The sequence below is a fragment of the Scyliorhinus torazame genome, chromosome 16 (assembly GCF_047496885.1).
Source record: "Scyliorhinus torazame isolate Kashiwa2021f chromosome 16, sScyTor2.1, whole genome shotgun sequence".
Classification (NCBI taxonomy): Eukaryota; Metazoa; Chordata; class Chondrichthyes; order Carcharhiniformes; family Scyliorhinidae; genus Scyliorhinus; species Scyliorhinus torazame.
The window spans coordinates 113,374,617-113,400,155 of record NC_092722.1 but is presented as its reverse complement, the minus strand read 5'-3'; the positions used below and the strand labels follow the sequence as shown (position 1 = coordinate 113,400,155).

The 25,539-nt window shown below is 47.7% G+C and overlaps 1 protein-coding gene across 2 annotated transcripts in view; it reads left to right on the top strand.

The window, feature by feature from the left end:
* The window catches only part of tfam (transcription factor A, mitochondrial), a 61,117-nt gene extending 36,570 nt beyond the window's left edge, over positions 1 to 24,547 (top strand). For both annotated transcript variants that reach the window (XM_072478919.1, XM_072478918.1), the window contains 3 exons: positions 1,073 to 1,168; positions 3,431 to 3,487; positions 23,804 to 24,547. In XM_072478919.1, the coding sequence (XP_072335020.1) occupies positions 1,073 to 1,168; positions 3,431 to 3,487; positions 23,804 to 24,055 (405 nt within the window). In that variant the 3' untranslated portion in view covers positions 24,056 to 24,547. The remainder of the gene's footprint in view (positions 1 to 1,072; positions 1,169 to 3,430; positions 3,488 to 23,803) is intronic.
* The last annotated feature ends 992 nt before the right edge of the window (positions 24,548 to 25,539 follow it).

Below are 25,539 nucleotides of genomic sequence, written 5' to 3'. Positions count from 1 at the left end.
GTGCCTCCCTTGATATGTGACCCACAGTCTTGCCGGTTGCAGCATTCCAAATTTTATCTTCCTTTTATGAAGCACCGCCTTGGCCCGATTAAAGCTCGCCCTCCTTCTCGCCACCTCCGCACTCCAGTCTTGATAAACGCGGATCACCGCGTTCTCCCATTTACTGCACCGAGTTTTCTTCGCCCATCTAAGGACCATTTCTCTATCCTTAAAACGGAGGAATCTCACCACTATGGCTCTGGGAGTTTCTCCTGCTCTCGGTCCTCGCGCCATAACTCGGTATGCTCCCTCAACCTCCAACGGACCCGTCGGGGCCTCCGCTCCCATTAACGAGTGCAGCACCGTGCTCACATATGTCCCGATGTCCGCCCCCTCCACACCTTCAGGAAGACCAAGAATCCTCAGGTTGTTCCTCCTTGCGTTGTTTTCCAGTGCCTCCAACCTCTCCACACATCGTTTCTGATGTGCCTCCTGTATCTCCGTCTTCACCACCAGGCCCTGTATATCGTCCTCATTCTCGGCTGCCTTCATCTTCACGACCCGAAGCTCCTGCTCCTGGGTCTTTTGTTTCTCCTTTAGCCCTTCGATCGCCTGTAGTATCGGGGCCAACAGCTCTTTCTTCATTTCCTTTTTTATCTCTTCCACGCAGCATTTCAAGAACTCTTGTTGTTCAGGGCCCCATGTGAAACTGCCACCTTCCGACGCCATCTTGGTTTTTGCTTGCCTTACTTGCCGCTGTTCCAAAGGATCCGCTGCAATCCGGCCACTTTCCTCTCCTTTTTCCATCCGTGTCCAGGGGGAATTCCCTTCTGGTTTACCGCACGGTGTTTTTAGCCGTTAAAATTGCCGTTGGGGCTCCTATCAAGAGCCCAAAAGTCCGTTCCACCGGGAGCTGCCGAAACGTGCGACTTAGCTGGTCATCGCCGCACCCGGAAGTCCAGTTGTGACATAGATGAAGGCATGTCACACTTCAAGTGATTGATTTAATGAAGTAAATAAGGCCAGGGTGTAACCTGTATAAAACAGGGTGTTAAAGGACTGATGCTCACTTGTAATTATTTTTTACCTGTAGAAGCTTACTATTTTGGGGAAGCCTAAACGACCTCGGACCGCCTTCAATATCTTCATGGCCGAAAACTTTGACGAAGCCAAAGGTGAAACTTCACAGGTAAGAACGAGACAGCAAAAATTCTCATGCTGGTGAACAAATAATTATTTAAAACACTATTCCGATAGCTTGTAGCCCCCTATTAGTCCCATTGATATCAGCATTAAACATACATTGCTGGTGTCAATGTCCCATTCATTTGATCCAGCACCTCTTTTGAATGTTGCATATAATTATAAAAGAATAGCAATCAGAAGATGATAATGATATGGCTCTCTAAGAATTACGGGAAAGTTGGCTTTAATATATATATCAGTGTAAGGTGATCTTAAATTGGTACAAATTGTAGTCTTAGACAAAGATTTGTACGTGACAGTGCAGAGAGGTTTGGTGGGAGCAATACAGAACTTTTTTAAAAATTCATTTTAAATCGAGCTTCTTTGAAGTTAAAGTATGTAAGATATGTGACACTGATTGTTCTGTGATTATTCTGTTTGCTGTGGCAGTGGGTCTCAGCACTGGAAGTTTTGTTTTTATTCATTCATTCATGGGGCGTAGACGTCGCTGGCTGAGCCAGCATTTGTTGCCCATCCCTAATTGCCCTTGAGGGGCAGTCAACCACATTGCTGTGGCTCTGGAGTCACATGTAGGCCAGACCAGGTATGATTTCCTTCCCTAAAGGGCATTCGTGAACCAGATGGGTTTTTACGACAATTGGCAGCAGTTTTATGGTCATCATTAGACTTTTAATTCCAGATGTTTATTGAATTCAAACTTCACTTCTGCAGTGGCGGGATTCGAACCCAGGTCCCCAGAGCATTACACTGGATTTCTAGTTTACTAGTCCAGTGACAATATCACTACGCCACCGCCTCCCCATATGGGGTGCTTCCTCAGTTATATCTGAACCCTAACTCTATTCTTTGTTGTCACGTATCGGAGTTGCTTTAACTTTGTGTGCCTAAACTTCCAGTTTTCATTTTCACATTTCTCCACTCGGAAGACTAGCTTGTTAAGCTCTGATCTGCACGTTTTACCAAACTTCACCCTTTCTGGTTTGGGTATCAACATCATAATTTTCTGTATGCTTCATTTCATGCAGAGGGTATCCTTTTCACCTACATTGATCATTGACCAATCAAGGTGGTTTTTACACATGAGGATGAGCCCTTCAGTGAAGTCATCTTAAACAGACACATGGCAGGAACTTAGAATGAATACATTTCAATTATTCGTTAGGTACCAGGCTTGCTTGTGAGCTGCTAAACCCCTCTATTTTTCTGCCTTAAATAATGTTAAACAGGACAGCACCAAGTAAATTGAGCTTTCCGTTGGGCCATGGGTATTGCTTATTTCATTCAGACAGTTTAATCCACCTGACATCTGTCGGCTTGTAACCATGACAACCTGAGTTTATACAGCTCCATTCATTAGTTTGGGGTCAAACTGGTTGTCAATGCCTGTTGGTCTATGAGAACTCTGTCGCTCCCTAGCTGCTTCATGTTAACTCGTTAGGTTTTTTCCTAGTTGTTTTCCTTAGCTTGTTTTGAAACCCCAATTGCTGACTGCCAAATTCGGGTGGTCGGTGATTTTGTATACTATCATTTTCACCCTGAATGGATCTGCTGGAGACTCCCCAAGCTCATTGGTGGAAAGGAAGCTCGAGAAGGATTCTAGACAGTGTAGATGGGATCCGTACTTGGGTGAAGGTATGGCATGCAACTCTGAAAACCTAATTATTGCCTTCCCATTAGGGTGAACAACTGACCTTCATTTATAAACTTTGCATCATGCTGCCTGTTCAAACAAAACAGGGTGGTGAATTCTCCGTCTCCCCGGCCGAGTGTTTCTCGGCAGGGCTCCATCGTTGGCAGTGGGATTCTCCGTTGATGCCGCTGGCCAATGGGATTTCCCATTCTAGTCACCCCACGCAGCCAGGAAACCTTTTTAAAGTTTTTGTTTCTTTTAATCAATTTAGAGACCCAATTCATTTTTTCCAATTAAGGGGCAATTTAGTGTGGCCAATCCACCTACCCTGCACACCTTTGGGTTGTGGGGTGAAACCCAGGGAGAATGTGAAAATTCCCCAGGGCCTGGATCGAACCTGAGACCTCGGTGCTGTGAGGCAGCAGTGCTTGCCACCGTGCTGCCCAGGAGATTTTAAAAGTTGACAGCTTTTTACGATCTTGCTGTGTTATTTGACTCGGTCAACAATCCAGTGCTGTGCGTGTTAGTTGTGTTTTGTCTTGTTTTGTTTGTCCTGTATACAAATCAGGAAAATATTCCGACACTGATAAAATCCTGAATGACTTATATTTTTAGGCAAAACTGAAAAACCTACAGGGTGAGTGGCAACAGTTGTCTGATACGCAAAAACAGGTAGGAATTGTTTCATTTGCATTTCAAACTAAATTGTTGCTCAAATGTAATAGTTACACAGTGCTTCTATCATCAGAATTTACTACTATGCCTATGGTGGCTTAGGTGTTGTGACCAGTGGTGAACCGGATGTTTCTGCCACTGACTCCGACAATGCTCACCCTCTCCATAACTCCTCCCTGACAATGCTCACCCTCTCCATAACCCCTCCCCTGACGATGTTCACCCTCTCCATAACCCCTCCCCTGAAGATGTTCACGCTCTCCATAATCCCTCCTCTGACAATGTTCACGCTCTCCATAATTTCTCCTCTGACAATGTTCACCCTCTCCATAACTCCTCCCATGACAGCGCTCACACTCTCAATAACTCCCCTCCTGGCAATCTCACCCTCTCCAATCCATCCTGACCCCTGACAATGCTCGCCCTCTCCAATCCATCCTGACCCCCGGCAATGCTCGCCCTCTCCAATCCATCCTGACCCCTGACAATGCTCGCCCTCTCCAATCTACCCCGACAATGCTCGCCCTCTCCAATCCATCCCAACCCCGACACTGCTCGCCGTCTCCTTCACCCTCCCTCCTTGAGAATGCTCATCCTCTCCCCCAACATTGTGCAGCCTCTCCATCCACCTCTGACCCTTCCGACTCGCCCTTCCAAACCCGAACAATGCTCCTACGCCCCTTCCCGCACACCCCTAACATTGCTGGTTCTGCTGACATCACTGGATGGTCGGGAGAGAGGATGAATATTGTTTTGGGGTGCATGTGGAGATGTGAACTTTGTTGTTGTGGGGTGACACAAGAGCTAAGCATTGCTGTTGGGTTGAACATTGCCGGGATGTTGGGGGGCATTGTCAGAGTTACCATTCTGGTGGAGGCTCTGACACAGGTTTTACCCCTGCTAGTCGGAGCTCAAAATAAATCTGTGTAAAAACCAGGGGAAATATGGGGAAAACATCTGTGGTTCTAACCATCTGATCCTCCTTTCAATGCCAGTGAAACTGGCAATCGGAAGTTTGAACTTCCCACCTAAGTACTGTTCATGTACGCTCATTGGGACTTGCTTGGGCTCCCAAGGCACATCAGTGACATTTTGACTTGTTCACTGCTCCCTGTATTGGAAGATTCAAGCCAGCGTTTCTGCTCCAGCACAATTTCCCATCAAATTTTACCTTTCCTGTTTTCTTTGTTCTTCTCTTTCTTTAGTAAGACTTTTTTTTATGAAGGAACTATGAGCCAGACATTAGCCTTTTCACATCTAGCACCTGGATTTGGGCCTAGTTTAGACCAGTGGGATCAGAGTCTAATGGCTGTGTAAGGCTTTGATATGAAGTGATTTTGTACCATTTCAGTCCCCTTTCCAGTAACCAGGGGCTTGCTGAACCAAATTGCTTTTAACATATCGCAAAGTAACCGTTATTGAGACTAGTATAAGAACATAAGAAGTAGGAACAGGATTAGGCCAGAAGACCCCCTTAAGGTTGCTCCACCATTCAGGAAGATCATGGTTGATGGTCGATCACGACTTTCCTTCCCTCTTGATCTTGGCATCTGAAAATCTGGTGATCTCATCCTTGAATATACTCAGTGACTGAACATCCACTACTCTCCTGTAAAATAGTTTAAGGATGTTTAGTGATCTTAAGATAGAAATGGAGTACCTGCAATGGAAGGTGTTCTACTTCTCCATCTTGAGCACAAAATGTTGATAATAAGGGTGAAGTATTTGATAAAGATTTCAGGCCTATGAGGGTCTTTTAAGTCCTGATACTTCAGAATTCCCAGAAGTGAAGAGAAGCCTCTAGTGTCCATTAAACAGCTTCTCACAAACACCAGGGTTACTTCTGTGATGGCAGTAAGTGCTCAAAGCCAATAGGTGGCAAGATGGCACAGTGGTTAACACTGGTGCCTCACACCGCCAGGGACCCGGGTATAATTCCGGCTTTGGGTAACTGTGGAGTTTGCACGTTCTCTCCGTCTCTGCGTGGATTTCCGCCGGGTGCTCTGGTTTCCTCCCACAGCCCAAAGATGTGCGGGTTAGGTGGATTAGCCATGATAAAATTGCCACTTAGTGTCTAAGAATGTGCAGGTTAGGTGGGGTTGCGGGGTAGGGCGGGGGAGTGGGCCTAGATGGGGTGTTCTTTCAGAGGGTCAGTACAAACGTGACGGGCCAAATAGCCTTCTTTTGCACTGTCAGGATCGTATTCTATGGAATGTGGTAGACAAAAGCGAGCAGTCTATAAGCTGGTATTCTCTCCCAATGAGCCGTAACCAAAGTTGTCATGTCCAAAACAGGAAGGCGGGTTCAATTAATAATTGTCTGTGGCAAAGGGTGCAAACCATTCAAGAATGTCTGTCTAAAGTGGGATATTGTTTCTTCTAGAATTGTTTATCATTTTGATCAATTGTTGGTCAAGGTATTGGCAGCCATTAAGTGGTCAAAGTTTTGGCCTTTTTGGAGGGAGTGGATGCCAAAGGCGAGTGGACGCAGGGAAACGGGGCAGATGTATGATTTTCTCAACTGGATTCCACGGCCAAGCCTTGAGAGCCCTTCCAGGAACATCCAAGCCTACCCTGTCCTGCCGAACAAGTTTTTTTTTTTTTTTTTTTTTTTTTTTTTTTTTTTTTTTTTATAAATGTTTTATTGAAATTTTTTTCCCCAAACAACAATTTTTCCCCTCTTACAAAGCAAACGCAACAATAACAATACAGAAATTTTAAACAATACACAAGTAACAAAACCCCTTTATCTTTGACCTAAACTAAACCCCCCCTCCCCCCCCCCCCCCCCCTCCCCCTGGGTTGCTGCTGCTGGTCATCTGTCTTCCCTCTAACGTTCCCCTAGGTAGTCGAGAAATGGCTGCCACCGCCTGGTGAACCCTTGAGCCGATCCTCTCAGGGCAAACTTTATCTGCTCCAGTTTAATGAACCCCGCCATATCATTTACCCAGGCCTCCAGTCCGGGGGGTTTCGCCTCCTTCCACATGAGTAGGATCCTGCGCCGGGCTACTAGGGACGCAAAGGCCACAACGTCGGCCTCTTTCGCCTCCTGCACTCCCGGCTCTTCCGCAACTCCAAATAGAGCTAACCCCCAGCCTGGTTTGACCCGGGCCTTCACCACCCGCGAAATCACTCCCGTCACTCCCTTCCAATACCCTTCCAGTGCCGGGCATGCCCAAAACATATGTGCGTGGTTTGCCGGGCTCCCGCCACACCTCCCACATTTGTCCTCCACTCCAAAGAACCTGCTCAATCTTGCTCCCGTTATGTGTGCTCTATGTAGCACCTTAAATTGAATCAGGCTAAGCCTGGCGCATGAGGAAGAGGAATTTACCCTGCTTAGGGCATCAGCCCACAGACCCTCCTCTATCTCCTCCCCTAGTTCTTCTTCCCACTTTCCTTTTAGTTCGCCCACCGACTCCTCCCCCTCTTCCCTCATCTCTCGGTAAATCTCTGACACCTTGCCCTCTCCGACCCACACCCCTGAAAGCACCCTGTCCTGTATCCCCTGTGTCGGGAGCAATGGAAATTCCCTCACCTGTTGTCTAGTAAATGCCCTCACCTGCATATATCTCAAGAAATTTCCCCGGGGCAACTTATACTTTTCCTCCAATGCTCCCAAGCTCGCAAAAGTCCCATCTATAAATAAATCTCCCACCCTCCTAATTCCCAACTGGAACCAGCTCTGAAATCCTCCATCCATTCTTCCTGGGGCGAACCTATGGTTGTTCCTGATTGGGGACCCCACCAGGGCTCCCCGCACCCCTCTCTGTCGCCTCCACTGTCCCCAGATATTTAATGTTGCCGCCACCACCGGGTTCGTGGTAAACTTTTTAGGTGAGATCGGTAGCGGCGCCGTCACCAGCGCCTCTAAACTCGTCCCTTTACAGGACTTTCTCTCCAGTCTTTCCCACGCCGCTCCCTCACCCTCCATCATCCATTTACGTATCATTGCCACATTGGCGGCCCAATAGTAATCGCCCAAGTTCGGTAGTGCCAATCCTCCTCTGTCCCTACTACGCTGAAGGAACCCCCTCCTTACTCTCGGAACTTTCCCTGCCCACACGAAGCTCGTGATGCTCCTGTCTATTTTATTAAAAAAGGTCTTAGTGATTAGGATAGGGAGACATTGAAATACAAATAAGAACCTCGGGAGGACCATCATCTTAATTGCTTGCACCCTGCCCGCCAGCGATAGAGGCTGCATGTCCCACCTCTTGAAGTCCTCCTCCATTTGTTCTACCAACCGTGTCAGATTAAGTCTGTGCAAGGTTCCCCAGCTCCTAGCGATCTGAATCCCCAGGTATCGGAAGTTTCTTTCCACTTTCCTTAGAGGCAAGCCTTCTATCTCTCTACTCTGGTCCCCTGGATGTATCACAAATAATTCACTCTTCCCTATGTTTAGCCTATACCCCGAGAAATCCCCGAACCCCCTCAAAATTCGCATAACCTCTATCATTCCCCCCGCTGGGTCCGACACGTATAACAATAGGTTATCCGCATATAACGAGACTCGGTGTTCTTCTCCCCCTCTAATCACCCCTCTCCATTTCCTGGAGTCTCTCAACGCCATGGCCAGAGGTTCAATTGCCAACGCGAACAACAATGGAGACAGCGGGCATCCCTGTCTTGTTCCCCTATATAGTCGGAAATACTCCGATCTATGTCGACCTGTAACTACGCTTGCCGTTGGAGCCCCATAAAGAAGTCTAACCCAGCTAATAAACCCGTTCCCAAACCCAAACCTCCTTAACACTTCCCATAAATACTCCCACTCCACCCTATCAAATGCCTTCTCTGCGTCCATTGCCGCCACTATCTCTGCCTCCCCCTCCACTGGGGGCATCATTATCACCCCTAATAGTCGTCGCACGTTAACATTCAGTTGTCTCCCTTTTACGAACCCTGTCTGGTCTTCGTGCACCACCCCCGGGACACAGTCCTCTATCCTCGATGCCAGTACCTTTGCCAACAATTTGGCGTCCACGTTCAACAATGAAATGGGTCTATAGGACCCGCACTGCAACGGATCTTTATCCCTCTTCAAAATTAACGATATCGTCGCCTCCGACATCGTCGGGGGTAGAGTCCCCCCTTTCCTGGCCTCATTGAACGTCCTCACCATCAACGGGGCCAACAAGTCCACATATTTTCTGTAATACTCCACCGGGAACCCGTCTGGTCCTGGGGCCTTCCCTGCTTGCATGCTTCCCAGTCCCTTAATAACCTCGTCCACCCCAATCGGTGCCCCCAGGCCTACCACCCCCCGCTCCTCCACTTTCGGGAACCTCAATTGGTCCAGGAACTGCCGCATCCCCTCCTCCCCCTCTGGGGGTTGAGACCTATACAGTTCCTCATAGAAGGTCTTGAACACCTCATTTATCTTTCCTGCCCTTCGCACCGTGTCTCCCCTTTCGTCTCTAATTCCTCCTATTTCCCTCGCTGCTGCCCTCTTTCGCAATTGATGAGCCAACAGGCGACTCGCCTTTTCCCCATATTCATACCTCCTCCCCTGTGCCTTCCTCCACAGTACCTCCGCCTTTCTGGTGGTCAGAAGGTCAAATTCCGTCTGGAGTCGTCTCCTCTCCCTGTACAATTCCTCCTCCGGGGTCTCTGCAAATTCCCTATCCACCCTTAAAATCTCCCCCAGTAATCTTTCCCTTTCCTTGGCCTCTGTTTTCCTTTTGTGGGCCCCAATGGAGATCAGCTCTCCTCTGACCACCGCTTTTAGTGCTTCCCATACCACTCCCACCGGGACCTCGCCGTCGTCATTGACCTCCAGGTATCTCTCAATACACCCCCGCACTCTTGCACACACTCCCTCATCCGCCATCAGTCCCACATCTAATCGCCAGAGTGTTCTCTGCTCCCTTTCCTCTCCTAATTCCAGGTCCACCCAATGTGGGGCATGATCCGAAACCGCTATGGCTGCGTACTCAGCTTCTTCCACCCTAGAGATCAACGACCTTCCCAAAACAAAAAAATCTATCCGGGAGTACACTTTATGGACATGGGAGAAGAAGGAATACTCCCTAGCCCTAGGTCTAAGAAATCGCCATGGATCCACTCCCCCCATTTGGTCCATAAACCCCTTAAGTACCTTGGCCGCTGCCGGCCTTCTTCCGGTCCTTGAGCTGGATCTATCTAGCCCCGGGTCCAGCACCGTATTAAAGTCCCCTCCTAAAATCAAGTTTCCTACCTCCAGGTCCGGTATACGCCCCAGCATCCGTCTCATAAATCCCGCATCGTCCCAGTTTGGGGCATACACGTTAACCAACACGACCTCCATTCCCTCCAGCCTGCCACTCACCATTACATATCTACCTCCGCTATCTGCTACGATGTTCTTTGCTTCAAATGCGACCTGTTTCCCCACCAAAATGGCCACCCCTCTATTCTTTGCGTCCAGTCCTGAGTGGAACACCTGTCCCACCCATCCTTTCCTTAGCCTAACTTGGTCCGCCACCTTTAGGTGCGTCTCTTGGAGCATAACCACGTCTGCCCTTAGTCCTTTCAAATGCGCGAGCACTCGGGCCCTTTTTATCGGTCCGTTCAGGCCTCTCACGTTCCACGTGATCAGCCTCACTAGGGGGCTACCTGCCCCCCTCCCGTGTCGACTAGCCATTACCTTCTCTAGGCCAGTCCCATATCCCGCCTCCGCGCTCCCGCTCGCTCCCCCAGCGTCGCACACCATCCCCGCCCACCCACTCTTTAGCCATTTCCTTTTGGATTTCCGCAGCAGCAACCCAGTTGTCCCCCCCCCCCTTCTCCCTCCCTCCTCCCCTCCCCGCTAGATCTCTTTCTAGCTTGATTGCTCCCCCCATATTACTTCCGTAAGTCAGCTAACTTCAACTGACCCCGGCTACTCCTGCTCACTCCTCGACCCCCCCCATGTGGGGAACTCCCATCCGCCTTGCGCCTGTCTTCCCGCCTTATTCTTTCTGGTGCGGGAACATCCCTTTACCTGACCCGCCTCTTATGGCGCAGCTCCCTTTCCCCTCCCCCTCCCCTTCCCCATTCTCCAACTATGTCCCGTCTTTCCCCCCTCACCGGCGCCCACATTTCCCCAATGTCTCCCCCCTTCCCTGTTTACTTCTCAATTAACTTCCACCGTAACATTAACAATAACATTTCCTGCAGCATCAGTCCCTCAGTTCCGATCCAATTTCTCTTCTTTGATGAAGGTCCATGCTTCCTCCGCCGTCTCGAAATAATGGTGTCTCTCCTGATACGTGACCCATAGTCTTGCCGGCTGCAGCATCCCGAACTTCACCTTCCTTTTATGCAACACCTCTTTGGCTCGGTTGAAGCTCGCCCTCCTTCTCGCCACCTCCGCACTCCAATCCTGGTATACCCGTACCACTGCATTCTCCCATCTGCTACTCCGCACCTTTTTAGCCCATCTCAGGACCTCTTCTCTATCCTTAAGGCGGTAAAATCGCACTATTATCGCCCTGGGTGGTTCCCCCGCTTTTGGTCTTCTCGCCGGAATCCGATTTGCCCACTCCACCTCCAAGGGGCCCGTAGGGGCCTCAGCACCCATCAGTGAGCTCAGCATCGTACTTGCGTACGCTCCACAGTCCACTCCTTCCACACCCTCAGGGAGACCCAGTATCCGAAGGTTCTTCCTTCGCGCTCCATTTTCTAGGGCTTCGATCCTTTCAGTACACTTTTTATGAAGTGCCTCGTGCGTCTGTGTCTTAACCGCCAGGCCCAGGATCTCGTCCTCAATATCTGTCACCTTCTGCTCCACCACACGGAGCTCTGTCTCCTGGGTCTTTAATGTCTCCTTGAGCCCCTCAATTGCCTGTAGCAACGGGGTCAGCACCTCCCTCTTCAGCAGCTCCACGCACCGTCTCACAATTTCATGCTCAGGCCCCCATGTCGCCTGCGCTTTCTCCGCCGCCATCTTGTACTTCTCTCTTTCTGACCCTTTGGTCGACGATTCCTCGCGCTGCAGCCGCCGCCGCCGGTTTTTTCCTCCTTCGTTTGGGGGGGGACTCCCTTCTCACACGCCCCACACCGGGTTGCGTCGTCGAAAAATTCCCCGTTGGGGCTCTTAAAAGAGCCCGAAGGTCCGTCGGAGCTGGAGCCGCCGAAGCGTGCGGCTAGCTAGGCATCACCGCAACCGGAAGTCCCTTCAGTGGCCTTGATGAGGTCTTTTCACAGTTGTTCCCTCTGCTGCTAGAATTCACCTTTGATACAGGCCCTCAGGTCAGCTTGCAGCTTTAAGCTTGCCCTTCCCCCGCCTGCATGCTGGAAGAGGCCCTGTTTATCCTGTAGTTGCAGCCAAATCCTTCACTGTTTCTGCGTGTGTCTGGCAACCAAGAGACATACCCTTCCTGGGGGACACTGTCGGGGGAATATTGCCGCCTTCTTCCCACACCGGGAAATGTCAAACAAATGCCGTGGGGGCCCTGTAAAAGAGCCCAAAAGTCCGTTCCAAGCAGGAGCTGCCGAATGTGCGACCTAGCTCTGCATAGCCGCACCCGGAAGTCCCCTGCCGAACAAGTTGGGGGAAGGCACTGCTTGTGATAGCAGAAACGTTGAAACTTCAAGAAATTACCTTTTAAAACTCTGTTTCCTCAAAAAAAATTGAAAGGAATAAAAGCAGCTGCAAAATCTTTCAGCACTCCTCCCCCACCCAACCGGGAGGAGTCATAGAATCCCTACAGTGAAAAAGGATGCCATTCGACCCATCGAGTCTGCACCAACCCTCCGAAAGAGCACCCCACCTGGGCCCACTCCCCCCGCCCTATCCCTAAAAATATGCGGAGGGGAAAAGTGACATCAATTCAGCTGCCTGTAAAGTTTTGTCAAAACTCAGAAATCTAGCCTCTAATTGACAAGTTTGCAAATGACCCGGCAAACATTGTTTTTGTAGGCAATCAGCAACTGGGGAACTTGAGAGGGATTGCTGACACTGCTCTCATCGTTAGATATTCGGCCCAAAATGTTTGAGTTGCAAGGAAGTATCACAATGACCATAAATGGGACTGCAGGTAATTCCACTGTTAGGAAATAGAGATAGTTTTAAGTAAGTTATATTTGTGTTGTGGGTGATTGAAATACAATATGGCTTTAAGTTTAATTTGTATTTCTGCATTTGTGTGTTAAGAAAGAGGGAATCTGGGAGTTTTGGTTTCACTTTAAAAAGTACATCCGAAACTTTGTTGGCATTTGCTGCATTTTGGTGAGGTTTTACGATTCTTGAAGGGAAGTTAAAACAAACACAAAGTGGAAAAGATTGTGTTGTTGCCAGGGCTCGAGAGAGAGAGAGGGGGGGGGACCCTCAAGAGTTGGGGGAAAAACAGTAAATAGTTTGAGTTCAGTTGAAACGAGATGCCTGGGAAAGTTGGACACAATGGCAGGAATGGCAGAAAGCAGATTTCCCAACGAGCAGGAAAAGATCCCCAAAACCAGCTGTAGGACAGACAAAGAAAGGTCCAGGCAGACACTTAAGTCAAGGAACAAAGAGCAGGAATCAGACCAAGGCCCTGTTCAGTGAAGTTACAGTAGGGAGCAGTGGAAAAGGCTCTAGATGAAAGAGTGAAAGCTGTGGGGAGCAGAATCAATGTAAAGTGGGTTTGCGAGAGGACAGAAGATCAAAGGTTGGTGACTCCTTACAGTGGGCCTGTGAAGCGGTTGTGTTCTGTTGGCATGGCTGAGCATCTGCCTGTACATGGAAGGTGAAGGTTGAATGCACATAACAATCTAGGGGAGAGGAACATCAGGAGGAGAGGGGGTTCATCCTTGTTGAAGATGTCCAAATGAAAGCATAGTTTGGGAGAAAATTCCAAGGAATTCTTCAAGAGCAGAGATTGGAAACCCTCGTGTGAAAGATGGGGTTCAGTGAAACTGGTTAGCTCTTGTGTGCCGAGCGTCTGGGATCCATAGAATCTGTTTTGGGGTGGCATCTGTTGCTTGGTTTCAGAGTGTTGTGTGTCCAACCGCAGGTCACCTATTGGTTTACTTATTGTGTACGCTAAGACCATAGGTTGGATTTTGTAGCTTGAGCTATTTTCACAAATCTGTACTTTTTTGCTTTATAAATTTAGAGTATCCAATTAATTTATTTCCAATTAAGGGGCAATTTAGCGTGGCTATCCACCTACCCTGCACATCTTTCGGTTTGTGGGGGCGAGACCCACGCAGACACGTCGAGAATGTGCAAACTCCACACCGACAGTGGCCTGGGGCTGGTATTGAACCCGGGTCCTCGGCATCGAGACAGCAGTGCTAAACACTGCGCCACCATGCCACCCCGGAATCTATACCTATTTTTAAAGGCATGGTTGGGCTGAAGGTGTAGCATAATGGAGTTAATATTTTCTTGTTTAATAAATGTTCTATTATTTTGTTAAAGTACGTCAGACGTCTCTGTGACTCTGTTCAATAGCTGCGTTCCACGTTTCTAAACAAAAAAACCCAAAAGTTTGGATCTATCAAGCTGACTTCCGCCCTGGGATCTGATTTGTCCAGTAGCAACATCAGCTGGATCAGAATATCACCCTGACTTTGCATGTAACTCAAGCTGATGCTGTTTGACTACAGGGCGACGTATTGAAGTGGTGCATGCCACAGCGCTGGTTGAGCCTGAATTAACATCGCAAATGCAGACGACAAACCAAACTGATGGGTTGAACTGATGTTCTTGCATCCTTTTGTCCAAGGTTCAATCACTTAGAAGTCTCAAATGCAATGAATTTCCTCAGTTTGGTGCAGCAGAAGATTTTGTCACGGCATTTTGACAATGCATTTTGCGGCAATAGACCTGAATCGCCCTCCAGTCTCCCTGCCCCGCGCACCCCCCAGATTAGTTGTTTGTGTTGTGCTGGGAACATTGTTTGGGTCAGTGGCTTTTTTTTTCCTGAGACACCAAAGCTTCTTAATTGCTCTAGAAGGAGCAGAATACTCACAGCAAACTACTCAGACAAGCGCTATTGTTTTGAGAGCATGGTTATATTTCATCAAATTAAAGTAATGTTGCCTCAAGTCCAAGTGTTTCGTCGGAAAAACACACTGTGTATAGTTCAAAGATCTAGTAAGCCTTTAATCCCAAGTTAATCAAAGTTCGAGATCTTTGAAATACCAGGGATATTTCACGTCATTCCTTTCCAGCCTTACAAATAGCTTTGTGTATTCCACCATTGATAGGTGTCAAAATGACTTTTCCGCTTTTTGGAAACGCAGTTCATGCAAAAGTGTTAAAAACTATTTAATTAAATTTCCTGACTACTGAGTAGAAATCATTTGGTTGTCAAAGAAAAAAACACCACGAATATCCCAAGAAACACTATGGATTATAAATCTTCTCCTTGGGGGAAGTATGAATAGGAACTCCAGGAGTGATCCAGTGAGCACTGGACAGTGTTACTAATAACTTCCGGAAAAGAACTGGAAAAATTTCCAGCTTTGTTAATGAATCAGTCAGTTTTCGGTGATGTTATTTGCCCGGAAATAGTAACGTATCCGTTGTGGGTACTGGTTCCAACTTTCCAGCGCAGCATCAAAGACATACAAACGTCCATACAGAGGCATGGTGCAACAGAAAAAAAACTTCCAACCTGTATCCAACAAAAATCTAGGGTGGTGGCTTCTGCAGCGTAGACATCTATCCACTTTAACCCTTGTCACCAGGTTTGTGAGGGCCACGAAGAATCCAGCTCAAGTTGTCGAATAGAAAGAAATAACATTTATTTACAATAACATATACATATACAACGCAGCAGTAACTCCCTTGCTGCTCGCTCCTCTCTAGCTGGTTCCATACTGGCCAGCTCTATTTATGCAGGGAATCTGCTAATGATTTCTCCGCTCCCCATCATTGGGGAAGCTCATACTTCCTAAGGATTGTGGGATCGCCATTAGTCCCCAGCCAGTGGTAAGCAGGCAGGTTATAACACTATCCCTCGCTACCGTAAGTTACATCCCCCTAAAGTAGCCCACTGTGCCAGCTCAATCACCAGGAGTACCTCACTTTTCCCTACATTCAGCTTGTACCCCGAGAACCCGCCAAACCTCCCCATCAGGCCCATAATCCTTCCCATACTCTTCAATGGATCCGAAATATACAGCAAGAGGTAATCACCATAGAGCAACGCCTGATGCTCCCTCTGTCCCCTCATAATCCCCTGCCACTCTGCCAATCACCTGAGAGCCATCGCCAATGGCTCTATGGTCAGCGCAAACAGCAGTGGTGACAGTGGGCACCACTGCCTCGTACCATTGTGTAAGCCAAAGCTTTGTGAGCTCATTCGTCCTCACTCTTACTTTTGGTGCCACATCCAGCAACCGCACCCATGTCACAAATCTCGGCCAAACCCAAACCTTCCCAAATCCTCGAACACGTACTGCCACTACACCCGATCAAATGCCTGCTCCGCGTCCATGGACACCACCACCTCTGGTACCAGAGCCCCTGACGGATTCATCACCACATCCAACAGCCGTCTTATATTACTCGTGAGCTGCCTGCCCTTCACAAAGCCTGTTTGATTTTCTGCCACCACCCACATGACACACTCCTCCATCTTTCCCGCCAACAACTTAGCCAATACTTTCACATCCGTGTTCAATAGTGATATGGGCCTATACAACCCACATTCCACCGGGCCCTTCCCCTTTTTTGGGATTAGTGTGATTACTGCCTGTGTCATCGTCTCCGGCAACTTCGGAGCTTCATTAAACGCCCCCAACAGATGTGGTGCCAGGTCCGTCGCAAATTCCTTCTAAAATTCTGCCGGTTACCATCCGGCCAAGTTGCCTTCCCCGACTTCATACCGCTGATACTATCCAGCACCTCCCTCAGCCCCAGGGGTTCCTCCAAAGCCTGCCTCTTTGCTTCCTCCACCTGGGGAAATTCCAGCTTGTCCAGGAACCGTCCCAAGTCACCCTCCTCTCTTCCCAGGTCTGCCTCATAAAGTCCCTGGTAGTACTCCCCTAAATACCTCATTTATCTTCCCTGGCTCTGACACCACATCCCCAGCCCCAGTCCATATCTTCAATATTTCACTGGACACAGCATGCCTCAGCAGCTGGTGCGCCAGCATGCGGCTCGCATTCTCCCTATACTCATATTGCACCCCTCTTGCCCTATGCAGTTGCCCTACCGCCCTCCCTGTTGTTAGCCTGTCAAATTGCCCCTCCTCGCCAATCCCTCCAAGGTGGGCACCCTTGAATATTCCCTGTTCACCTCCACTCTCTTGCTCACGAGAGGGTCATGTTTTTCCCTCCTTTCCCTATCCGCATGAGCCTTAAACAAAATAATTTACCCCCTAACCACTGCCTTCAGTGCCTCCCAGAAAATGGCAGCCAACACCTCCCCATTCTGATTCAACTCCACATACTCCTTAATCGCCGCCCGCACCTTATCACAAAAACCTCCATCTGCCAACAACCCCGAGTCAAACCTCCACCCCAGCCTCTGCTATCATCCCGATCTAAACTGAATCTCCAGCCAGTGAGGCGCATGGTCCGAGGTAACTATCCCCGCATACTCTGACCCCTCTACCCCAACCAAAATCCCCCGACTCACTACAAAGTAATCACTCCTCGAATACACCTTATAGACGTGTGAAAAGAAGGAATACTCCCTTCCCCTGGGTTCTGAAAGCCATGGATCCACCATCACTCCATAACCCCCCCCCCCCCCAGCTCCCTTGCCATTCGTACCCTACCCATTGACCTGGGGCTCGATCTATCCACCCTCGGCTCCAGGACACAGTTAAAATCTCCTCCCATGATCAACTGGTGTGGGGCTAAATCCGGGATCGCTGTCAGCAACCCCCTCATAAAACCCACATCATCCCAATTTGGGGCATACAAATTCACCAACACCACCGGTGCCACTTCCAATGCCCCATTCACAATCACTTATCTCCCACCCGGATCCCTCACCTCCTTCGCACCCACAAATCCCATTTTTTTTGCTCATTAAAATCACCACACCCCTCGATTTTGAATCGAACCCTGAGTGAAAAACCTGCCCGACCCACCCCTTCCTTAACCTAACCTGGTCCTTCACACAAAGATGCGTCTCCTGCGGACAAACCCACTTTCAAGTTCCTGAGGTGCGCGAACACCCGCGTCCTTTTAACCCGCCCATTTAGTCTGCGGATGTTCCACGCTACCAGCCTTACCGGAGGTTGATGCCTCCAATCCCCTCTACCGTCTGTCATCTTCCCCACATAACTCCTGCCCCATTAATTCCACCCTAGACCTCGCCCATCCCAGATGGCCCCTTTCTTCACCCTTGACCATGTCATCTCTCACCCCCTGCCACGTTGCAACAACCTCCCCTCCCCCGGCCAACCCTCTCGGCCTTCTCCCCCACCACCTCACTTCTGTTCACCAGCATAACCTGCTAGCGCAGCAGCCCCTGCCCAAAGGCACTTACCAATGACCTCTTTCCTCCCCCCCCCCCCCCCCCCCCTCCCTCATCTCAAGGAGGAAGGCTCCCTGTTGACCTTACCCAAACAAAGACTTCTCCTGAACTCCAGACAGCCTTCTCCAAAAACAAACAAACAAATGTTAAACATAAACAGTCCCAGAAAACAGGACAGGAACATAAATATTCCACCCCTTACAATCCCAACAGTAAACAGCAACCCCACCCCCCCCCCCCCCCCACCCCCAAAAATGAACATTTCCTAATCCCTACCTCCACTTCAGACATAGAATCATAGAATCATAGAATTTACAGTGCAGAAGGAGGCCATTCGGCCCATCGAGTCTGCACCGGCTCTTGGAAAGAGCACCCTACCCAAGCCCACACCACCCTATCCCCATAACCCAGTAACCCCATTCAACCAACACCAAGGGCAATTTTGGACACTAAGAGGCAATTTAGCATGGCCAATCCCATGCTCCCAACCATTACAGAGTGCCAGCGTCCCAGTTCCAAAGCATTGTCCGCCCAGTTCTCCCCCAATTTATGCTCCTTAATGAAGTCTTCGGCCGCTTCTGGGGTCCTGAAATAATGCTCCCGGCCTCCGAACGCCACCCATAATTTTGCAGGGCAGAGCACCCCAAACCTGATCTGCCACCGGTATAGCACCGCCTTGGCCTTGTTGAACCTTGCCCGCCGCTTTGCCAACTCGACTCCAATTGTCCTGATAAATTCGGACCTTATTCTCCTGCCAGACGCAGGTATGCTTCTCCCTGGTCCATCGCAGAATCTTCTCTTTCTCTTCAAATTTGTGGAGCCTCACGATCACCACCCACGGCAGCTCCCCAGCTCTAGAGCCCGGCCTCAGGGACCTGTGCACTCGGTCTACTTCAGGCGCCTTATCTAGCCCCCCTTCCACCACCAGCCCCGCCAGCATTCTCGAGACATACCTCGTGGCACTCCCACCTTCCACTCCTTCAGGCAGGCCCACTATTCGCAGGTTCTGCCTTCTCAAGGCATTCTCCTGCTCCTCCACCTTTGCCTTCAAGTAGGAGCCCCACCTCTGCCCGGAATCCGGAGTCACCACACGCTCACTATGGTCCGCGATCACTTCTTCAATCTCCCGAATCTGTGACCCCTGCACCTTCAAACAATTCTCCACCCGTTCCAAAGAATTCTTCAGGGGTGCCGCTGCTTCTTCAATGGCCTTTGAGCGATCCTCCTGCATTTGTTTCTCTGCTGCTGGAATTCAGCTTTAATAAAGGCCATCGAGTCAAGTTGGAGCCTGCCAACTTGCATCAGCCCTTCCCCTGCCTGCATGTCTAAAGTGGCTGTTGCTGTTTCTGCAGCCCAAGTCTGCTCCAACTTTTCAGCCAAATCTCTCCCTGCTTTCTGACGGGTCTGGTAACCAGCAGACATCCCACTCCTGGGGAAAGTACTCCTCCAACATTCACTAATGCCTTTTCATCAAATTTCCACCCAATATTGGGGAAAAAAAACTATTTTCTGTGACTGTAAGCAGGAGCTGCCCCGTATGTGACCACTCACTCTATGGTCAAAAGCGGAAGTTCAGAAGGGGACAAATGGCTGTATTTTAACATGTAAGATCCTGAGGGTGGATATGGAAAGGATGTTTCCTCTTGTGTGAGAATTTAGAACCAGGGGTCACTCTTTACAAATAAGGGGTTGCCCATTTAAACCGGAGGTGGGGCAAAATATTTTCTGAGGGTCATGAGTTTCTGGAACACTTCCTGACAAAGTGGTGGAAGCAGAGTTTTTGTATGTTTTTAAGGCAGAGGTGGATAGATTCCTGGTAAACAAGGGGGTGATATGTTATCGGGGGTAGGCAGAGTCAGATCAGCCATGATCTTATTAAATGGCAGAGCAGGCTTGAGGGGCTGAATGGCCTGCTCCCACTCATTGTTCATATTTCAATCCTCAGTTTAAGACATATATCCTTATCTTCTATAATGCATTTGTTTCATATCGCACTGAGAAGGAGGCCATTTCACCCTTCTTGCCAGCTCTTCAATGGAACTATGCAACTGCTCCCCCCCCCCCCCCCTTGTCGAATGTTGCAATTGAATTTTCTTCAACTACCCTTTCGGGCAGCACGTTCCAGATCATAAGAACCTGCTATGTTTAAAAACAAGCACCCCCCCCCCCCAAACACTATTCACCAGAGGGTAAAAGGAAAGTGTGGGTGCAAGGATGCACTTAAAAAAAGTAAAATCTTAAATCCATGTTGTCTGGTTACTGACATTTCTGTCACAGGAAACAAATTCTCTTTCTTTAAAAAACCCATCATGATCTTGACTACCACTATTAAATCTCTCAACCTTCTCTTGGCAAGAATTGAACAAATCAACCACTGATTTATAAAGGTTTAGCACAGCCTCCCTGCTCTTCTACACTATTCCTCTATTAATAGAGCTTTTTCAACAGCCCCCACAGTTTGTCCTACCACCATCAAAGATTTGTGCTTGTGCAGGTCTGTCTGTTCCTACTGTGCCCCTTTAAAACTGCACAATTTTTATTGCCGCCTCTCATTCCTCCTACCGAAGTGAATTACTTTATTCTTACCAAATTACATCTGCCAAATATCCACTCATTTCAAACTGTGTTTGTGGTCTGCCTGAAGTCGGTTGCTAATTTCTTTCACTACGTTTGAGTTTCGGGTCATCAACAAATTATGAAATTAGGCCCTGTAACCACCAGTCCAGGTCATTGATGATTATTACACTCATTGGCATTGTGGGATTGCCTGTGGGAAGTGCAGTCTGCAGAGGCTTATTGTGTGAGGGTTTACATTATTGCACAGCACAGTCAGAGATGGAACACTCATACTCAGGAGAGAACTCTGCACTTGTCTAATTAAAATCAGGGCAAAAGCCAGAATAGTCCGGTGTCTGTCACTTGGTTATCCAGGATATCTGATTTGGTGCCCAGGTTTTTCATTGTTCAGTTGCAGTTCATGTTCTTCAGATAATCCCTTTTAAATCCTTTCTAGGTGAGTGGCAAGTGAGCAGTCAATGATCCACAGCCCCTTGTGTTCAGTCATTTAAGATTTGGACAAACCTGGATTAGTTTGTGATTGGACCATTTTCAGGCATAAATCTAAACCATCCCAGGAATCATCTCTTTGTCAAAGATCTCTTGGAAAACCTGGTACATTATTCGGCTGAAAAAAATGCCGTGGCTATTGCTTTTTGCTTCTGTTTATTTAGTGATAAATGCATTAAATTGCAGCAGAAATAGTATTCTCATTTCAACAGATTGGTAGGTGTTCCAATGAGTTCTCGATTAATTAATTGAGCAGATGGGTTTGGTTAAACACCTGGAACGGTACGCGTCCACATAAATGCTATCGCTAGAGCAAGTCAGAAGTGAGTAACTCGCCTCATGGCTCTCCAGACCTGTCCACCGGAACCTGTCCACCAGCTGCAAGGTACATGTCAGGAGTGTGATGGAATACTCTCCACTTGCCTGGAATATGAACAAAGTAGGAGAGCGAGAAGGCCACTCGATCCCTTGAGCCTGCTCCCCCATTCAACAAGATCATGGCTGATCTAATTCTGGCCTCAACTTCACATTCCTTCCTGCCCCCTCTACATTTGATTATTATGTACTTAATAGTGCAGTTTCAACAGCACTCGAGGAGCTTGACACCATTGAGGACGAAGCAGCCCGCTAAATGGAGTTGTAGATAGTGTCAAGGGCTGTTGCAGGTTACAACAGGACATTGGCAGGATGTAGAGCTGGGCTGAGAAGTGGCAGATGGAGTTCAACCTAGATAAATGTGAAGTGATTCATTTTGGAAGGTCGAATTTGAATGCCGAGTACAGGGGTAAAGGCAGGATTCTTGGAAGTGTGGAAGAATAGCGGGATCTTGGGGTCCACGTACATAGATCCCTCAAAGTTGCCACCCAGGTTGATAGGGTTGTTAAGAAGGTGTATGGTATGTTGGCTTTCATTAACAGGGGGATTGAGCTTTAAGAGCAGCAAGGTTTTGCTGCAGCTTTATAAAACCCTGGTTAGACCACACTTAGAATATTGTGTCCAGTTCTGGTCGCCTCATTATAGGTAGGATGTGGAATGCTTTGAAGAGGGTGCAGAGGAGATTTACCAGGATGCTGCCTGGACTGGAGGGCATGTCTTATGAAGAAAGGTTGAGGGAGCTAGGGCTTTTCTCACTGGAGCGAGGAAGGAAGAAAGGTGACTTGATAGAGGTGTACAAGATGATGTGAAGCATGGATAGAGTGGATAGCCAGAGACTTTTCCCCAGGGTGGAAATGGCTGCCATGAGGGGACATAATTATAAGGTGATTGAAGGAAGGTATCTGGAAAATATCAGCGGTGGGTTCTTTACACAGAGTGGTGAGTGCGTGGAATGCACTGCTAGCAGAGGTGGTGGAGTCAGAGTCATTAGGGACATTTAAGCGACTCTTAGACAGGCACATGGACAGCAGTAAATTGAAGGGGTGTAGGTTAGGTTGATCTTAGATTAGGATAAATGGTCGGCACAACATCGTGGGCCGAGGGCCTGTACTGTGCTGTACTGTTCTATGTTCTAAATTGTCACGCCCTCCATCACTGGTGCACAGTGACAGCAATATGCACCTCAGTAACTTACACCTGTCAAACCCGCAACTTTCATCATCAAGGCAGCGGACATCTGGAAATGCCACCACCTGCAAATTCCCATCCAAGTCACGCACCATACTGACTTGGAACATATCGCCGCTGTTCCTTCACTGTCACTTGGTCAGAACCTTAACAGCACAGTGGGACTGTAGCAGTTCAAGCAGGTGGCTCACTAACAACTTCTCAAGGGCAATTGGGGATGGGCAACATATGCTGGTCTAGCCATAACTACTGGCCACAGCCCATGAACAAAAAACAAATTCTGTGATAGCAATAATTTTGCTGGCAGTACTTGAATGATGAATATTTCAGTTCAGCAAATAACATTTGTTGGGCTTTTGTTCCATTCAAAAGGTTTAACGAAGCTAAAAATTGGTGTCAAATTTCAACATGACAAATAGCATACATATTATGTATGTAAAATATAAAATATTCTTTCAAACACCAAATATATTAATATTGTCAACGTATGTGCTTTATGTTAAATTAATGTAAGCTATTCAAGTACTTGCAGTATACAATGTCCTTACACTCCAAAAGTAAAGCACATCACACATTGAGTTATCATTGAAGTGACTGTAAAGTGGACAAACACAGCAGCGAATCTGCATTGGAAGCGCTCCATAAAAGCGAGGAGATGAATGACCAATGGTGGTATAGGTTGAGAGAAAAATGTCCACTTTGCGAGGAAAACTCTGGGCCCTTCTTTGAATAGTGTAGTAGTGAGATCTTTAACATCCAGCTAAATGAAACTGGCAGATGTGATTCTTTAACATCTCTTCCGAAGAATAGCAGCCCATAATTCCCTCAGCTTTGCACTGGACTGTCAGCAGGTTTTAAATTCTGAGATTTGAAGCACAGCCACTTGAGTCAAACTAAAATAGTTTCCATTGGGTCACAGGGGAAAATCTAAGAGAAAAGTGAATTTGTGCACATTTCCCCGCTGTGTTTATAGGTTAACTTTACTTCTCATTCCCTCACACCCCTTCACAACCTTTGAGTAAAGTGGAGAGGGAAGCTGCTGAGTTTGTTTCAACACTCCCATGTTTAAGAGAATTAAACAATTTATGAAAGCCTAATCAGGCAAAATAGCAGTTCTGTGTCTGCAGCCCTAACTTACATAGAGCTTACAGTGCAGGCTGCAACAGGTCATTCATGTGAACTGCTATGGTGATGTGATGCTGTTTATGTTCCTCATGAGCCACCTCCCACTTTGCCAACAGAAATAATGCTTTCTTTTTCCAATGCATGAATGTCTGACGCCAGCTGTTACTTTTCCAGATGTACAGACAACTGGCCGAGGATGACAAAATCCGTTACCAGAATGAAATCAAGTCCTGGGAGGAGCAAATGATTGAGACGGGACACGCGGATGTAATCCGTGTGAAACAGAAGAGAAGAGCTCAAAGGTTGCTGCGGACAAAAGCAAAACCAAATGAAACAGTGGTGAAAACGACCCCTACAGCAGCTAAAAGCTCAAAGCCAACCGCAACTACAAGCACAGCCAAGAACAAACAGAAATCCGAAGAATAAGGCTGTTCTCAAGAGATTTAATATTTTTATTGACCGTACTGATATCTGATGTTGGATACTGACTTCTAATTTCCTGACATTTCAGGAATCTACATGGGAGTGTCTCTCTGAAAAGTTTGATTGAATCATTGAATTTTTCTACTTACTGATGGTGGAAAGTGGCAGCAGATGTAACAGGCGTAGTATTCTAGCTAGCTGATGAAAGGGAATAGGCCTGTAGTCCAAGTTGGGCATATATGAAGAACCTATTGTCTACAGTAGAAGTGATGCAATGTACCAATCCGTAAATCCATAAGTGGTGACGGAAATAATGTTAATTAAATCTGGTCTTGTGATCCACAGATTCTCGAGTTGGAGAACTCTCCAGTGGACAGGTTATGTACTGAAAATGTTACTCTTTTTTTCTTGGCAACTGCAATAATGGATCCGTGCAGCAACTAAGATGGGGGATTTTTTCAAATTGAAGCATGTAAATAAAAACACATTTGTATATTTTATTGACAAAATCTAATTTTGTATAGTATCTTGAGTGTCATGCAATGGCCCAAAGCAATCCATAGAAGAGAGAAATGGACAAAACATTATTGGCAGAGTAGTCATAAGGTGAAGAGGTTTCGGGAGGGAGTTTCAGAGCATTAGTTGAAATAGGAATGGTTTGGGGAGAGCCAAATGCAACACCAAAGACTAAGTGCTGGGGCGTAGAATTGGAAGTACTTGTGAAGGTAAGGCAGTGGAAGTAAGGACAACGCATGTCACTGGGTATGGAATGAGTACAGATGGGTGAGCATAGAGGTGATGGACAAGTGGAACTTGGGATGCGCAATGGACTGTTGTGGCAGAGTTTGGATCAATGGAATTATAAATGGGAAGCTCAGGTGGGTGTTCAACAATTGTACTCAGGAAGAAATGAAAGCATGGGTAAGGTGTTAAGTCTCCGATAAGATGGGCAATATTATGATAGAATATGGGGTTTGATACTCCGCTTTGAATCCAACAAATGTCAAAGTTGCTCAATTGGTTAGCAGCCAGGGAACAGCATCGCGTCAGACAAAGGTGCGGAGTTTTTGGTAAGAGCAAACAAAAATATCTTTGATTTTCAGTGTTCAACTGGAGGATCTTATGATTCATAAATGATTTGATGTCAGTTTGACAATCTGAGAACAAGGTACTTATGGAAGCAGGGCAATGTTGTCATTAGTAAAGATAAAAATTGACCCTGTGTCAATGCATAATATCTCCAAGGGGTAACTTATGCAGAGAAAAGGAGGTGGGCAATGACGATGTTCATGGATGGAAGTATCTGAGAGGGCAGTGCAGTGTGCGAGGAGAAACTATCGCTTCTGACATAGTTGTGTTGGAATAAGTAAGAGTGGAACAAGGTATGATAGTCTCTTTCAGCTTGACCCTAGGGGAGGATGGAGTGGTCAGTTGTGTTGAAAAGCACAGAGTAATCAAGGCATGTAAAAAGCCATTGAGTTGCATGA